The sequence below is a fragment of the Arachis hypogaea genome, chromosome 14 (assembly GCF_003086295.3).
Source record: "Arachis hypogaea cultivar Tifrunner chromosome 14, arahy.Tifrunner.gnm2.J5K5, whole genome shotgun sequence".
In the NCBI taxonomy this organism is placed as follows: domain Eukaryota; kingdom Viridiplantae; phylum Streptophyta; class Magnoliopsida; order Fabales; family Fabaceae; genus Arachis; species Arachis hypogaea.
The window spans coordinates 119,145,893-119,164,422 of NC_092049.1; the positions used below are offsets into that span (position 1 = coordinate 119,145,893).

Genomic DNA, 18,530 nt, shown 5'->3' on the forward strand with positions numbered 1-18,530 from the left:
ATTATTTAGAAAACAATATTTAGGGACTAATTTAAAATAGTTAAAGACAATTTAAAAAAATTTTAAAAATGATCATTTTAATTTTCAATTCAAATGTTACTAACCAAAACTAAATTAATAACTCTAGCAAAAATATAAAAAGTCTTGAACTGCTTGCCACTTGATCCACTAATTTGGTGCCCTTAAACAAATCATAAATTATTTTGTATCTTCTCATCTGCTGAGCATAAAGCCTTGAACCCCTTAAGACCAACATATAAATTGCATTTCAAACTTATATAGGAACCAAACACATCATCAACCCCCCCCCCTCCTCCTTTGAATCTCGTGAGTGTGTGTGTGTGTTGCATTACTTTGTTAAGGTTAATTAGTTTCTTCCATTAACAAGAAAGGAACATATTATTTCTGAGAGAAACTGGGAGAATCAAACCTGAATTGTAGCAGCACAAGAACGGTCCCCAATTAGGATAACAACAACTTTTCTTTTCAATACCCTCAATTTTCGAGTTTTTTAATTTTGATATGGGGAAGGTGCTGGTGTTTCGCAGAGTTATGGGGTTTTGGGGTGTTTGACGGAACTGTGACGGCATTGATGAAGAAATCGGTGGCACCGATGGGTGGGACGGAAATCGGTGGGACCGATTACTGCACTCTTAGCTAACGTCTTCCAGCACCCACAAATCGGTGGCACCGATTTAATACCCCTTAGCCTCTCCCTCGCACAAATCGGTGGCACCGATTTCTTCCTCCTCGAATCGGTGCCTCCGATTTCTTCCCCCAAAATTTCAAAAAAGCAACGCCGTCATAACAGTGTAAATCACCCGTAATCATCATATTCCAGCATAACTCACACCCCCAAATCATATCTAAAAAAATCAGCCTCAATTTTCACCCTTCATTTTCCTTATCCTATTCTAATTCTAAATTCTCAAAAACAAAAGACAGAAACAGATGCTTTTCCTATTGTTCATTGTCTTTTTCTAATCAGAATCTCTTCTCGTCACACACTTCAGAGTAGTAGTACCCAAAAACCAAAAACTCTGAACCCAAAAAACAAAAAGAGACTCCATTGAAATTTCTTCTTATCACTTCACTAAAAGAGGAAACACCCCATTAAAATTCTCAGCAAAAAGCTTCAAACTTTAATAAGAAAGAAGACAAATTCCCACTACAAACTATGCAATTGCAACGGCGTGTTCTCGAAACAGGGTTAAGCATTTCACCATCTTCTTCATCATCTTCTTCTTCTTCGATCATCAATGAAGCGAACTTCGACACCAACATGGTGATAATCCTGGCGGCGCTAATGTGCGCACTGGTGTGCGCCTTGGGTCTGAACTCCATAGCACGGTGTGCGCTCCGGTGCGGACGGAGGCTGACGGCGGAGCAAGAGGCGGAGAGGCTGGCGACGACGGGGCTCAAGAAGAGCCACCTGAGGAGGATTCCCGTGGCGGTGTACGGCTCCGGCGAGAATATTCCGGCGACGGAGTGCCCAATATGTTTGGGTGAGTTCGAGAGAGGGGATAAAGTTAGAATGCTTCCTCAGTGTAACCACGGGTTTCACGTGAAGTGTATTGACACGTGGCTCGTTTCGCATTCGTCTTGCCCTAATTGCCGACACTCCTTGCTTGAGAAGCCTAAGGTAAATAATAGTGGTTCTGCTTCTTCAGGTGGTGGTGACGGCGGCGGTGGTGGGGGAGGCGGGGGAGGAAACATGGTGATCGTCCTCGACCGGGCAAGTTAATACTTATTACAAACATTTGACAATCAGACTCGGCTCGGATCGGCTCGGCTCAACTCGCCTCCATTCTGCATTTGTGGTTGGCTCTTTGAACGTGATGGTGTTTTTAAGGAACGCAGGCAAGTTAGTTATTGCCAGAGGAAAATGTGATATAATTTCAGAGACATGATATTAAATTCAGTAGACTTTTTATACATCTCTCTTATATCATTTGTTTTTATGATATAACTTCATACAGATTATGATAGCTTTAGATAATATGAGTAGTTTTTGTAATTTGATGAGTTAATAATTGGTTGTGAATATGAAGGAAAATTCAAAACACAATGAGGATACAAAGAGCAAAGGATAGTGTTTGCTGTTTGGTGAAGGGAGTTGGGATTACAGGGGCAAGCTAGGTTGAAGTTGAGAGAAGGGTTAGAAATTAATTTTATAATAAAAAAGAGTAAATTAAAAATTTTAAGAAGGCTAAAATAAAATTTATACATAATTTATAAAAAAAAATTTTAAATTTGGGACGGCCATTACTCTCCTTTTGTTATATGTGGCTCCACCCGACCACCCGTGGTTGAGAAAGTTAAGAATAGTTGTTAGTTATTAAATAAGTAAAAATAGTATATGCACACTAAAGTTAATTTTTTTTTAAGGTAGAAAAATATTTATTAAAATAATAAGATGGATACAATAAGTTGTTCGTCCTATCTAGACACTAAAAACTAGATTCAGAATGGTGGGTTTTCTAAAATATTCTTATGAATTATGATTAAGAAAAGAAGTTAACTAAAAAACTCAGAAGAAAGGAAGAAAATTGAAAAGAAAAAAGAAAGAAAAAGGAAAGTCACGCTACAAGTTCTCGTTCTTGTCTAAAACTCCTGTAATAATGTTATGGTTTGTTCAAAGGCATGTTGAGAAGCAATGATTTTATTCTCAAAGATCTTTATTAAATTTCTGGCTTCCCAGTTCATTCAGCACAACACTGCGAGCACCAAGTTCTTCATCTCATAAGGCATTTGGTTCGACTAATTTATTACTTGCGACCACCACTTTTAGAATGGTAGAGTTTTCAATACTTGGCCTTAATGTCTAACCGGTGAAAACTACCATGTTTGATTTACGAGATAGTACTGGATCAAGTAGTGAATGACTGATTCTCTATTTTTTTTTACATCTAGGGCAGATATTGGAGATGCTCTAGAATTTTTTATTCAATCTTCTCCTCACAGCGAGTCCATTATAACAAACTTTTCAAACGAAGACATATTTTTGGAGCGCATCATAGATTTCAAAGGGCTCCGTATCTTTCTTTTTTCTATTTGCTTCCGGTAATTATTCTATGGGTTGGTGAAAAAATTGATACGCAATTTGGTAACCCGTGTATACTAAGTATCTTCCCAATTTTTTTCTGGACCAAGTTAGTCTATCTTTTCCTTCTCCAATTTATGTTTGTAATATTCTTGTTACAAGTTGCAATATCTAAAATAAAATTTGTTGTTATTGTGTGTTCATCCCATTATCTATTGTTGTTAATAAATTGGTTAACCTGTTCTAGTTTAGCATTAGGATCTGATTTTGCGTTGTAGCAATAGGCAATAAGTTTCTAATCCAAGAGTCTTCAAAAATGCACACTGAGTTTTCCCGGCCAATTTTTCATAGCAGTCGTTTCTCCAAAATCTTCATCTTTTTAAGTAGGCTCCTCTATGCCTAAGATGGATTGTAACATATCTCAACTTTCAAGAAAGTAGAATACCTAAAATATCTTCCTTTGTAAAGCTTACTAACTAGTGAATATGATTTACTGGATATTCTCCATCCTTGTTTGGCTAGCATGGCCAAGTTGAAAGCTTTTAGATTTTTGATTCTCAGGCCTCCTTGACTCTTCTCTCTACTGATAACACCCCATTTAATCCACCATGGTTTTCTTTTCGAAACCTTTTGGTCCCACCAAAAGTTCATTATCTTCCTTTGTATTTCCTCTAATAAAGAGTCAGGTAATCTAAAACAACTCAAAGTATAGAGTGAAACAGTTATTGCTATTGTCTTGACAAGTACTTTTTTTTCACTTACCGAGAGCAATGATCTTTTGCAATTTTGCAATCTTTTTCTATTTTATCTTTGATATAGTTGACGATGCTCTTCTTAAACCGTTGTATAACCACCGGTAATCCTAAATATTTATCTTGAACTCCAATATGAAGAATATTCATTCTTTGTGCTAGATCATCTCTGACTTGCGAGGGGTGTTTTTTACTGGAAAAAAAAAAGGAGGATTTATTAAGATTTGTTTGTTGTCCACTTAGTTCATTATAGGTTTGTAGTACTTGAATCAATTTTTGGCATGCATTCTCGCTTGTTTTACAAAAGAGAATCGAGTCATCCGCAAATAACAGGTGGTTGATTGACAGGCACCTATTGTTAATCCTCAATCCTGAGATTTTTAGTTTTTGTTCTCCCTGTAGAGCAGATAGGAGAGTCTTTCTGCGCAGATGGTCACCTTGTCGCAACCCCTGCATGGTTTGAAAAAACTATGAGGTTGACCATCCATAGTAACAGAATATGATACAGTAGTTACATATTCCTTCATCTCCCCCAATCCACTGACTGCAGAAATCCAGTTTCTTTATTTCTTTCCAAACAAAGCACAATTCAACCTGTTGTATGCTTTGTTTGTATCAAGCTTCAAAGCTACTTCATAATCACCTTCACTTTTATTTTTTAGAAAATGCATCAACCTATGAGAAATTAGAGTATTATCGCTAATTAGTCGGCCTTTAACAAAAGCACTTTAATTTTCACTAATCACTCTGTTTAAAACACCCTGTATACGATGAACCAGCACTTTCGAAATAATTTTATAAACAACATTGCTCAAACTGATTGGTCTAATAGTGTTAGCATGTGGGACCTTAGGAATTAAATAGATATGAGTATGATTGAAACTCCTTAACCTTTTTCCACCACAAAAGAAGCTTGGAACCGCATGTATAACATCATTTTTTATGACAATCCAGAAAAATTGAAAGAATTTACATGTGAAACCATCATCATCGGGGCTGAGAAAGGATTGATTGAGAATGTAGCTTTCTTGATTTTCTCCTCTGTGACCTCTTTGTAAGTCTCCTATTAGCCTCCTCATTCACTTGCCTTCCCATCTCCTCTAATTCCTCTGTAGCCCTTCTTAGATTAGAAGTAGAGAAAAGATAACTGAAGTATTCTTAAGTAATGTGTGTCATGCCTTTCAAATCAGCTTTGTAGGAACCCGAGTTGTCTTGGAGTCTGTGTATCTTGTTCTTTTGGTTTCTATTCTAAAATTTTGCATAAAAAAATTTTGTATTCTGGTCCCCTCATTATAGCCATTGCACCCTAGATTTCTCTTTCCAATATCTCTCCTTTAATTCCTAGGCATTTGTTTATTCGGCTTCTAAAACTTGAATTCTCCTTTGCTCTGCCAACTTCCCTTTAGCCTTCTCTACTTCTAGCTTTTTTCTGATCACAGCGATTCTTTTTTGTGAATTGTGATTGTTACTCTGCTGCCAATCAACAAGAATATGTCTGCATTTTTTTAATTTGCAAAATAGCTTGTACATTGGCGAGCCATCCATATTTCAGCTGCCATGCTTCCTTTACAATCCTTATAACCTCTTCATTTTCGCACTACCTTTCTTGAAAACGAAACCTCCTTTTCATTCTTCTCTCTTCACTATCTGACTGAAGTAAAAGAGGGTAATGGTCTGATCCCGTATCTTCTAGATAGATGATTTGTACATTTGGATAGTCTACTCTCAACTGAGTTGAAGTTAAGCATCTATCCAGTCTTTCCCGAATAAATTTTGAATCCTATTGCTTATTGCTCCAAGTAAATTTTCTTCCCACGTATCCTAAATCCACTAAATTTTCTGCACTAATGAAGTTGTTAAATGCCTCAATAGAAGATGCTGATTTCATTCTCCCACCCTCTTTCTCATGATAAGATGTTACTGCATTAAAATCACCTATGATCATGAAATAAGGGTTGTCTCTTCTGACCATCTCCAAAACCACTTTGTACTAATCTTTCCTACGATTATCATCATCGTGATGATGAACCGTAACCACTTTCCATTACTTCTAAAGAGAGCGGTCAATCCACTAAAAATGAATTAGGAAATCTTCACTGTGTTAAATCGTGATGTCCGCTTCCTCTTTCCAAGCCAACGCTAATCCCTCTGTCATGCCTTTATGATTGACACAAAAAATTCTTAAAACTCGCCATCTTGCACTTCTCCATCACCGTCGAGACAATGTTTTTAGTATTTCACTGTTCTAATTTATATTTGTGCAATACACTAATATAGCATTCATTTAAAACATAAATCTTACTGTATCATGATTTTCCATAGGTTTCAATGCTATCGTTCTGGCACTTAGATTTATCCAATCTCTTGAGTTAAGGCCGAGTTAAGACCAAGTCAATCCAACTCTTAATATTTAGCAAGAAAAGTAAGAATACAAGACAATTCAAGAAAAATAAAGTTTTTGTGAAAATAATACTTTACTCTATAAGGTAGTGTTTGTTTTCAGAGATTGGAACTAAGACTGAAAAATTGAGACTTAGTATTGTATTTGGTGGCCAGAAACTGGAATTAAAATTTTAATCCTGAAATACAAAATTTCAGTACCTTTAGGTAGTGTTTGGTGGAGAGACAGAGACGAAAAGACTGAGACTGAGAGACAGAGACTAAGAGACAGAGATTAAAATCAATCTCAGTATTCTGTTTGGTACAAAATGAGAGACAGAAATTGAAACAAGAATAAAACTCTAATTTAATTTGCACAAAGGGTAAAATTAGAATTAATTAATTAAAATGAGGGTATTTTAGGTATAAAATGTTATTAAAGTTTCAGTCTCCATCTCTAAAAATTTTAGTCCCATGTGTCCTCACTTTTTGGAGGTATTGAAATACTGAAATTTTTGAGACAGAGACAGAAATTTTAATACGAGTCTCTGAACCAACAAACATGATACTGAGTCTCAGTCTCTTAGTCTCTGTCTCAGTACCTCAAAACAAACGCTACCTTAGTACCTCCAGAAAGTAGAAACACAAGGGACTAGAATTTCTGGGGACGGGGGACTAAAAACTTTAACATTATTTTTTAATAACTAAGGATATTTTAATAAATATTCTCATTTTATATCCATATTTAATCTTAGTCTCTGTCTCTCTTTCAAATATTATTTTTTAGTTTTAGTCTGTCTTTTAAATGCAGCTTAAATATTTGTTACAAATGATTTACACACTCAAACTAAAGTTGTCACTCTATCTATAAGCATCTATCTCCTAAATAAAAAATAAAGATTATAATAAACTATCTAGATTAAATATCTAAAACTTTTATTATAAATATCTTACTTATCATATTTTTTTAAATACTTCAAAATATTTTGTATTACTATTCTTCCTACTTTAATACGTATTTATATTATGTGAAAATGCTTTATAACATTTTAGAACCTTTGAATGCTTTCTAGAATCTTTTAGAATATTTTGTCATATTTTAGAACGTTCCAAAATTATTCAAAAAAAAATTTAAATATTCTCAATTTTATCTAATTTTTATATGATACCATTAAACGTAACATTTTAAAATTTACAATTAAATTTGACAAAAGACGATATATTATTACACAATATAAAGTACCAAAAAAAATAGTTGTAAGTTGAGATATTAGAAGAAAAAAGTTTAAAGAGCAAGATAGTAGACTTGCTTTATTCCTCGATCATGCTTTCTGTTTTTTTTTTTTTTTTTGAAATTTTAAATCTACGACTAAATCTGTAAAGGCAGTCCTTCAGATTTACAGCTTTTACTATTTTAGTTTTTTAGATATAAAATTCACTATATTGGTCCTTGAGATCCAATTTTTGATATTATATTAGTCCCTAGACCCTTTTAAATGCCGAATCAGCAAACAAAATACTGAGCATGTTCTGATTTGCCACGCTAGACACGTTGTTAAATAGTGTTGTTTCATTTTTTATGCTTAAATAAGGTAAAAACGAGAAGATGAAAAAGAGCTTATATAATGTGCAAACCATTTTGTCCCCCTTCATTCTCCAAATTAACTTTTATTTTATCTTGTTTAAGTGTCAAAATAAAACAACGGCATTTAGCCATATATCCAACATGGCAAGACAGAGTCAGTTTAGTACTTTGTTCACTGACTTGACATCGTAAAAAATTTAGGGACTAATATAGTGTTTAGAGCTAGATCTCAAGGACTAGTATATCAAATTTTGGATCTACACAATGAATTGTCCTCTAATATCTATTGATAACTAGACTTGTCAACTCTAATTACAAGGAGATTTGTAACTTCGTTTAAATCCTTATTTTATAGGTAGATAAAGCATAAATTCCGCAAAAAGATTTAGCAGAGTAAAATATATTTTTTATTTTTAATATGTATCAAAATTTTTAAAAGTATTTTTAAAATTTTAATTTACATTAGTTTTATTCATAATAGGTCAAAGAAGAATATTAGGGAATCAATATTTTTTATTAATATTAACTAACATTTAGTCAACACTTTATTTTTATATCTTTATTATTTAGGGTTTAGAATTTATAATTTAAAAATTAATAAATATTAACAAAAAATAATAAATTTTATTGATTATATTTTTTTTTTCTAAAGTTAAGAACGAGACTCGAACTCGTGACCTCTAAGTGAGTATGAAGAGACTATATCATCGCTTAACTTTAAAAAAAAATTATTGGTTATATAATATTGCATAAATAATTAATTTTATCTTTTTATATAAGTTCATATTTTTTTATTTATATTATAACTTTTTTTATAGCATCTTCTCTCAAACTTGGTTCTTTTCTAATTATTACCACCATGCCCTCTCATCTGCTGCCACAACCATTTAATGGAAAATAAATGAATTAATAGAAAATAAAAGTCATCGCCTCTTGTTTCATTTTCACTTCTGTCGCAACCTCGCACTAGGAGAACTCAGTATCACCTCCATTGACACTCATCCAGCATTTTGGAAGATAATGGTTTATCAACCTTCTCAATTTTCTTCAACAGTAACAAGGTCGTAGGAGAAGAAGAACATTCTTTTGTGGTGAAAGACCAGTTTTACACACATCATCAACGCATAAAACCCATGACGTTGAGGAAGTGTTGCAAGTAGCTTTTGCTAAAATTTTTCTAATAACACGCAGGAATAAAAAATAGTTCTCTTAACTAGTAACAGGTTTAATGTACATGTCAATCTCTCCGTTAATTGTTATCTAAAAAATTTAATTATAGAATTAAAATAAAATATTAAAAATATTAAAAGATAAATTAAAATTTCGATCAAATATTACATACCAAAATAATAGTAACAAAAAAAAACACACGTTTGAACTCATATAATGAAATGTGATTTTAATTTTATAGGCTCCTGCTTCAAATTTGTAATATGAATTCATATGTAGCTCTACCGGATCAAATAAATAATGATGCATTTGCTGAAAACACATACTTGCAAAAGAGATTACCCATAAAAGGAAATGAGAACCCTGAAAATCTATTGTTTTTGGTTATTATTTAGTTATTAATTTAATTTTTTTAATTGAGCAATTTAATAATATATTTTATTTTATATTTTTAAATATTAATAATTGATTAAAAATAATAAATTTTAATACTTTTTTAGTATTTATTTATCCATAAATATTATTACACTTATCATATGTTCAAATTATCTTGTAACATTCCAAATTTTTTAACATGTTCATTATTTAATAATTAATTAATTAAAATCATAATCATTTAAAATTCAAATTTATAATTAAAAAAATTAGAAGATAATATACTTAAAAAACTAACATATTTAATTTAAAATTTAAAAATATAAAAATATTCTTAACCAATAAGAAGTAATCTTTTAAGATATAGTCATAACTAATTTTATATTTATCGAATTTTAATAATCTTTGCTTATATGAAAAGATCGCATTGTAATCAACCAACCTAACATAATAATAGTATTTCGTAAATATCTCAAGTTACAGTTACTCGATTGACTTATTTCAAAGCTCGTTTTAAACTTAACTCAATTATCTGTAAATTTATATCTAATAGGTATTTTCAAATTTCAAACGTAGAAAATTTTATAAAGCTTTTAAAGTGACCATTCAGATTGAAAATTTCAATCTTTCGGTAATGAAAAGTAACCCCAAAGATAAAATAATCAAAGTGGTCTTTTTAGTAAGAGAAGGTGATTAATAAGCTTTTGGGATAAGAACTTTTGATAAAGAAAGAGGACTTCTATCAATTTTATATCTGGTTTGAACTCTCAATACCTTCCAAAGACAAAGTAATGTTAAAACTGAAAAGAATGCTTAAGAAAAGTTAAATTCAATTTCATGCATTGTATTAGAGTCCAAATCAACAATGGATCATTTTCAGTTCAAGTATGGAGATGCTAGGAGAAGGTCAAGAGAAACTAAGTCAAGGTTCTTGTGTTTACGTTCCGTATAATTTAATATTATAGGCATTTCAGTCATGAGCCACATGATTCATAACATAAATAAGTGAGAAGCATCTAAAAGTCATACCACTCCAACTAACAAAGACTTTTGAAAATAATAATTGAATAACATTGCATTATCATTTTTTTTATTTTAAAATTCAAAGTGGTCAGAAATAGATACGATGACACCATATAGATAAACTAATAATAAATCTTGGTTTCTCCCTCCTCTTCCTGTACCATCTTCAGGAACAACGCAGTACGAAGCAATTCGCTAATCGATTGAGCTGAAAAGACCAGTGTACTATAAGATGATTAGAAATTGAATACCAAGACATGAAAGGTTATGCACTTGCTCAAATTCATATTAAAGATGGAGAATAGGCAATTACGAAGTGAGAGAATTAAGATTCTCAATATGTCTTATTTTATCTTTATTGAGTGGCTATAATACTTGTTTTTTTATATGATTATTTGATATGAGTAAAGTTTGTCATTGTTTTTGTCTTTATAGTTTTGTACGTCTATTTTCGTATTAGTATCACTAAGTACACTTATATTTCTCAATTAATAACAATTCTAATGATCAAGACTCACTATTTTCAAATAGCTTTAAAAAATAAATACTAGTTATCCACTATTTTTTTATAAATTATTTTATATAAAGATTTTATTTCAAAAATTTTATACAATTTAAATATCAACAACCAATATAATTCAAATAATACTTAAGCCTACACTATTTATGCCTTACCCGAGCCAATTTCAGCAATGAAGGAAGACCATGGGAGAATGAAAATTGTCTTAAATGCTGAATTCACAATGGGTAGTACAAATAATGTGAAAGGAGAAAGCAGAAAAATGCTACAACTAAAACATCTTACAAAAAACGAGGAAGCAAGAGAGAGACTATTTGTTAGAATCAGAGGTAAAAGAAGTCCATAGCAGAAAGATGATGATTTGGAAGAGGAAAGCATGAGCAATTCAAAAAAAAAAAATTCTTGCTAAAAGGGAGCAGGGTGCCATCTGAAAATGGACACCCTAACAGTTATGAAGATGCTCCAGTAGAACTGCTGGGATTTCGAGAAGCTTCTAACAGTTCACAATTAATATCAAAGGGATTCAGATTTTTCATTCCCCTGAGGTGCTGTTTCTAAGTGAAACAAAGCAACATCCCTCATTTGTCGAGAGGCAATTAAAGGAATGTGATTTCTCATAATTTTACAATGTAGCGCCCAATGAAATAGCAGGAGGACTAACCTTAGCATGGAAGGAAGGACACAACATAGTGGTGCGAAATAGTGGGGAGTTTTTCATAGTATTTTCTATTAAAGATCCAAAAACTCATATCATATGGAAAGTAATCACTAATCAGGGTACACCTTAACAACATGAATAACGTTAGAATAAAATTGGTGAAAGGTCGGAATAATCCAATTTTTGTTGATGACGAGCTTGTTCCAAAGGTCGGAATGACCTTTACCACCCTTAAAGATGCTGAAAAATTTTACAGAAACTACGCCAAGGCTGCAGGTTTTTCTACAAGAGTTTGGTGCACAAATAGGAAGGGAAACGAGATTAAGAATCAACTGATTACATGTAGCAGAGAGGGAAAATGGAAATCTAAAATATCTCCGACCGAGAAGACCAATCCGACAGCCGGTTTAAACTGTCCTGCAAGAATTTATATACACACATTGAAGGATGTCGGTGCTTGGATCATTTCAAAGGTTGTGCTGGATCATTCACACCCCTGCTGTCCAAGTAAAGCAGAGATGCTCAAACAGCACAGGGAACTAAGCATGTCCATTCGTCGTACGATAGAGAATAACGAGGAGGCCGGTATCAGACCAAGCAAAACCTACCAATCATTTGTTGCGGCTGCCGGGGGTCACCGCGAGTTAAATTTTATCGAAAAGGACGTGAGAAATTACATTACGAGGGAAGTGCGGAATGTTTTCGAACAAGAAGATGCAAAGGAATTCGGAAAATATTTCTTAAGAATGAAAGAGAAGAATCCGAATTTCTTTTTTGAGCTCGAACTGGAGGAGGATCAATCGATTAAGCTGGCTTTTTGGGCCGATGCAAGAAGCAGAGCCGCCTTTGAGTATTTCGGAGACGTCATTTCATTCGACACTACCTACAATACAAACAGATAACAAACTGCCCCTGTTTATGATGCTAAATTAATGTATTTTTACGAAACCGCAGCAGAGGTGTATATTGGCTGTTTCATTGGGTGTATACGAAGCATTTGTTAGGGTGTACCTAATGATTTTGCATTCTGGACTATGGTAATTTGTTTCAGGTATAATTTGGTCTGTGGTTCTTTTGTCGGGGTGAATCACCACGGTCAGTCAACACTTCTCGGATGCTCTTTGATGAAGAACGAAGAAATTGAATCATTCAAATGGTTATTTCAATGCTGGCTTCGTTGCATGGGAGGAAATACTCCGAAAGGGTTTCTAACCGATCAGTGCGCATCAATGAAAAGGGCTTTAGAGGCCTGTATGCCAACAACAGTTCACCGTTGGTGTATTTGGCACATCATGAAGAAGATTCCAAGCAAATTAAATGGGTACAAGGGACATGCCGATATTGAACAAGAAATGAGCCAAGTTGTTTGGAACTCTCATAGCAAAGACTCATTTGATAGGAATTGGAATGATTTTCTGCTAAATTTTGGTCTTGCGGACAACAAGTGGCTTTCAGGTAATGTCTTTTTAAAATCTTCAGCAGAGGTATAAATTGCATGTTTCCTCGGGTGTATTTATAGTCTGTGTTTGGGTGTATTATGCAGATCTGTACGAAGACCGTCACATATGGGTTCCTATCTATCTGGATCACCACTTCTAGGCAGGGATGAGAAGCACATAAAGGAGCGAGAGCATGCATTCATTTTTTAACAAGTATATCACCTGGAACAGCTCGCTTATTCAGTTCGTCAAACAATACGATAATTGCCTCGGAAGCAGGGAGCAAGCAGAGAGAGAATCAGATGCTGCAGCTTTTCATACGGTCATACCGTGTGCAACCAAATCCTCCATTGAAGCTCAGTTTCAAGATGCGTACACTCATGCAAAGTTTAGGGAAGTCTAAGCGCAACTCAGAGGAAAGGCGAATTGCATCACCAGATTAAAGAATTCCGCTCTAGGCTATTCAGTATACGAAGTCGGAGAACAAGTTTCCAGCTCAATATTCAACAAGTTCGTGGTTACTTACGACTCAGTTGCAGCCGAGGTAAAATGCCAATGCTTATTATTCGAGTCGAGAGGGATACTGTGCCGTCACGCACTAAGCGTGTTAAGCTTCGAACAAGTAAGCCAAGTGTCACCTAGATATATACTGGAACGATGGAGCAAGAAGGTAAAGAGGCGACACATACACATTAAGAGCAGCCACGACGAGGCACTGATGGAGCCAAGAAGCAAGAGGTTCGACCAATTGGTTTTTTGTTCACAAAATATTTGCGAATTTGCCTCCGAATAGGATGAGCTGACTGTAATTCTGCACCGTGCGTACGATAACGTCATGGCCGAGATGGAATCATTAAAAGCCAAAAGGAAGGGGACATCTTCTTTATCCCACGAAGACGCCAACTTGGAATCCGTTAACGAGCTTCAAAGCCCGCCAAGGATTCGAACAAGAGGACGTCCAAAAAATAGGCTAGGTTCAAAGCTGGACAAACAGATTGCAAATGCCACAAAGAAGAAGAAGACGAAAGTTTTAAGCGAGGTAAAAGTAATGTTCTTTAAATTTGTGGTGATTGAGTTTATTTTTCTCGTTAATAGTTTAGCTAATGTGTGAGTGTTATATTCAGATAAACCTGTTTGATGCTGCATCAGCGGTGCATTCAAATTCCAGCCAATATCAAGGACACGTTATGAATTATCAGTTCAGGATACCAGCAGCAGGGGATAACTCTTTGGGTGTATAGTTTTATAGAATATGGGTGTAAAAGCACTGTTCTTTTGGGTGTATTTTTGTTAATTCACAATTTACATATAGACACATATATAGATACATATAGAACAAAAGCTGTAAAAATTCGCAGGTTATGGGTGTATATTTGATTTGATGTTTTTCTTCATATTTTAGTACATGTAATTCATACATTTTGAATACAGCACATACAGTTTTGGTGTATATTTTATGCAATCTTGGGTGTATTATTAGACTTGCGTTGGGTGTAACAGTTTATAATTTGCGTTTATATATACCTTGATTTTTTCCTTCATATTTTACCACCTGTAATACAGCTTTTGAATACAGCACAGACAGTTTAACAGCACAGATAGTTTAACTATGGAAAAAAATATACATGGAATAGAAGTTGTTGATAAATGGCAAATATTTACATCATTTGTTCAATTTACAAACTACCCAGCAGTTGGATTACGCAGTTTCTATATCAGCAGAATTTATCTGACAAAACGGACTCAATAATACAGAGGATGGCTTCGACAGCCTTATAGCACTACTCTCTCTAATTGCCCGATCTCTTTGTTTATTCATCTCACTGAATAGTATCCGGGAAGCATACTCCACTCTATAGTGGTCCACCTCCTCCTACAATTAAAAAGTATATTCTGTTTAAACAGCAAATATTAATTCAGTAAAGTAATACAGAGTTATATAGTTCTAAAGACAGTTACCTGTTTCCAATTATCCCATTTATACTTCCCCTTTTTAATGTTTTCCGGCTCAATTAACTTAAGCCACTTCATAACGTAGATAGCGCAATCATAGCTGAAAACGAAGAAAATAGATTACAAATCTCATTTAGGAAAGTTTAATGTTCAGAGTAACAAATTTATACCTTATTTTTTGGCCTGATATTTTAACATATGATGCTTTAATTTCCTTCTCCTTCTCGTCTTTCTGCAGAGGTTCCCCGCCGGCATATGCTCTCAATCTTGAAAATACATATCCCTTAAATACCAAAACAAATCAGTAATACACCCGAATGAATGCACAAGATACACCCAACTGAATGGACAACATACACGCAACACAACTAACGAAATAGACCTATCTATTAAAGTAAAGAAGACAGAGGCAACTTACAGTGAATTTATTAATCTGCTTTCTCTCTTCGCTTGGAACTTTTTTGTGTAGCGGGTCAAGTATATGACATTTCCGCTTCGTTGTATTTATCAGCCATAACCACCAATGCCCCGAGTGGCAAACAGGTGCAAAAATCTGAAGGATTGCCACATTTCAACAGTGCGTTATTTTATTTGGCATATAAGTAAATAAGCGTACTAACAAATTTAGCAAACGAAAACTTACATATGGATGCGAAGTTAATTTTTTTCTATATATGAAGGGAATAAAACTCGGGTAGTCTTCCACCCTGAATTCCTTATTCGTTTTCGGTGATATGAATTCCCCCTCTGGGTGATCCGAAAGTGCCATGCTCTGCAAGAATTGCGAAACAAGAAATGAAATACTGAAAATACACAACTTACACCCAATTGAACGTAAAAAATACACCCAATTCAATACAGAAAATACACCCAAAGTTCGTAGAAGTAACACTTACCACAATATCGGGGGGAGACAGTATATTTGTTCTTGAAACCTCTTTTCATTTTTCTGGTTGAGGATGAGGCAGATGGCAGACAATCTAGAAATATATGCCGAAATCAATTTTACATTAATAAACATTGCAGTTGACTTTGGTGTAAAAACATTAATGTTATTCTAATATTACCTGAGATTCTATATCACTTTTCGCCTGGAGGGATGCAAGGTGCATTCTCATCAAAATGTATTTATGTTGGGCAATGAAAGTGCACATCTCCTCATACTCATTAGTATTGCCATCTGCGTCTTCCTTCAGTCTCGTCCCCCAGATGTAGCACTTTTGTTTCATATCATCCGTAATCTGATTTATTGTCCCAGGAGTTTCAAACTTCGCAGAACTTTCTCCCCCAGTCTCCCTCTAAATTTGTGGACTTTTGTTTTTTCCCTTCGCCGCACTGCTTGCTATTTTTTGGACCAAATCGTCCAATTGTTCTACAAATTTGTAGCTTCAGGAGATTTTGCCCTTTCTGTCTCCTGCGTTGACGCCCCCTCCTGGCTTGAATCAGTCAATCCAAGGCTGAATGATGGCACCCCTGGATCTGTTTTAGGAACATAGGTTGCTGTCCGTACCATCATCAACAAGGCAGCAGCGTCTTCTGCGGCTGGATGACTGTGTCATCATGTATAAGAATAAGAATAAGAATAAGAATATACAGATGATAAGCAAAGATTGATTTTAGTCTGATGAACTTACATTTTAGTTGGAGCTGGGGGAATCGTGGGTGTGGTCTCTTGAAGTTGTTTGGGGGTTTCAGGAGTGCTGCACAGTTACAAAAAATTAATCATGGCGTAAAAAAAAACTAATCATGAACAATATACACCCAAACTGTTAGCAAATATATACCCAAACTCTAAACAAATATACACCCAATACTATTTCTTACGTTTCTCTAGTCCCTTCAATCTGTAGCATAGGGGTTGGTTCAAAATCTGTCTCAGTGGTTGTTTGGGATGCCGGCGCAAAAACCTGAATCGAGACTCTAAACAAGAAGAAAAATGAAAGGTTAACAACGCCTTTGAAAATAATAAGGTTATAAGGTTGAAATATTATTGGAAAACTCACATTGCAAGCGCTTCCGACGGTGTCTGTTCCCTCACAACCATCATATTCGAATCAGCCGGACTCAACCTAAAATACACCCAAAGAAAGTCAAAAGATACACCCGAACAATTCAAAAAGAAGATAGGCTTTGTTTTTTGAGAACTTACATACTTGCAGTTTTTGCTTTTTTTTCCTGCCTTTTTTTTTTCTTGAATGAAATAATAAAGGGCTTTTTTTTCTAAAAAAATATATACATAATTAGAAGTAGAAGGGTAATAGAAGAACAAAAGTAACAGTTATTTGAAAGAGAAATTACATGCTCTGTGACGGCTAGTTTACACTACTCTGTTCTGTGCGTCCTTGAGAGGAAGGATCATCACTTCCCAAGTTCACAGCTGGTATTCTAAAACAGATTTCATGTTATTCAGACAAAATAAGATACAGGTATAAAATACACTCAAATGAATGCACAAGATACAACCAACCAAATGGACAATATACATCCAACACAACAAACGAAATATCCCAACTTAATAAACAACATACACCCAACTTGATCAACACAATACACCGAAATACTTCCACAAAATACACCCAAATCATGATAACAAGATTTTATTAAATAAAGCTTCTTACATTTCAGAGGACACATAGCGACCTTCTGTCGATCGCAGGTCAGCTTGGTTCTCCCTGCGAAACAAGAAACAATTATTAGCATACAAAACACACCAAAATCTGAAATAGACAGCCCAGCAAGACATACCCCTCTGCAGCAGATTTATCAACGTTTTGCCTTAGCCATTCATCTAGTTCGTCACTTGATATTTCATATCTCTCACTACATTCATAAAAGAAGATGTTAACAAAAATAATTACGATGATAGACGGTAATATAGCTTACGAGGTACTGTACCCATCAAAGTATTGATCTTCTTCAGGAGGTGAATCCTCCACAACAACTTTTTTCTTTTTTGGTTGTGTTCTGGGTGGAAAAAAAAGAATACCAATCAGAAATAAAAAATTAATTTTATCACAGAATATTATTCAAAGAAGTGCTTACTTTTTTGGTGTTGTTTTTGTCTTTTTCTTTTTCTTTTCCTTCTCCACCGGTGATGATTTTTCGCTCCTATAAGTTAATAATAGACACTTCAGTTAATACACAAAATCTTAATAATGAAGCCAAAAGAAAGGAGTAATAATTTCAGGACATTACTCATCACTTGATTCAGATTCAGATTCTGAATCAGAATCGGACCTCTCTTGACTTTTCTTTCTTTTTCTGGAGTCCATTCTGGAAGGCAAACAATCATTATTTAGAACATACTAAAAAATACATACACCCAACGCAGCAAACGAAACACACCCAGCTTAGTAAACTACATACACCCAACGTGATCAACAAAATACACCCAACTCGAAAAAGAAATTACACCCCAGTATGGTACTTACTTTTTCCCCTTTTTGCTGTGGTGTTTTCTTCCTGAATCCTCTGAGTCTTCTTGAGTCTCAGACTCAGAGGTAGGAGTGTCACTGTCAGTAGTTGTTTCTTTCTCCGAAGACGATGTTGAACTCGCCTTCCTTTTTTTGTTTTTTTTATTTCTTGTTTTTTTTTTCTTTTTTTTTTTCATTTTTTCTCTTGCTCTTGTCTCCT

At 34.4% G+C, this 18,530-nt stretch overlaps 1 protein-coding gene and 3 long non-coding RNA genes across 4 annotated transcripts; 1 reads left to right on the plus strand and 3 right to left on the minus strand.

Annotated features, from left to right (window-relative positions):
• Positions 1–484: 484 nt before the first annotated feature.
• LOC112743836 (RING-H2 finger protein ATL74) lies at positions 485–2,068 on the plus strand. Its single transcript, XM_025793196.3, has one exon. The coding sequence runs from the start codon at positions 1,178–1,180 to the stop codon at positions 1,742–1,744; it is 567 nt and encodes a 188-aa protein (XP_025648981.1). The 5' UTR covers positions 485–1,177; the 3' UTR covers positions 1,745–2,068.
• Positions 2,069–14,581: 12,513 nt separating this feature from the next.
• On the minus strand, positions 14,582–14,999 carry LOC140178879 (uncharacterized). The gene is made up of 2 exons (XR_011871860.1): positions 14,904–14,999; positions 14,582–14,817 (listed from the first exon to the last, which is right to left on the minus strand). It is a non-coding gene; the product is annotated as an uncharacterized lncRNA (long non-coding RNA).
• Positions 15,000–16,295: 1,296 nt separating this feature from the next.
• Positions 16,296–16,754, minus strand: LOC140178880 (uncharacterized). The gene is made up of 3 exons (XR_011871861.1): positions 16,722–16,754; positions 16,532–16,597; positions 16,296–16,447 (listed from the first exon to the last, which is right to left on the minus strand). It is a non-coding gene; the product is annotated as an uncharacterized lncRNA (long non-coding RNA).
• Positions 16,755–17,567: 813 nt separating this feature from the next.
• LOC140178881 (uncharacterized) lies at positions 17,568–17,997 on the minus strand. Its single transcript, XR_011871862.1, has 3 exons — positions 17,940–17,997; positions 17,793–17,861; positions 17,568–17,717 (listed from the first exon to the last, which is right to left on the minus strand). It is a non-coding gene; the product is annotated as an uncharacterized lncRNA (long non-coding RNA).
• Positions 17,998–18,530: the final 533 nt, after the last annotated feature.

Coding starts and splice junctions, on each gene's coding strand:
- LOC112743836 (XM_025793196.3), top strand. CDS start 1,178: ATGCAATTGCAACGGCGTGTTCTCGAAACAGGGTTAAGCATTTCACCA.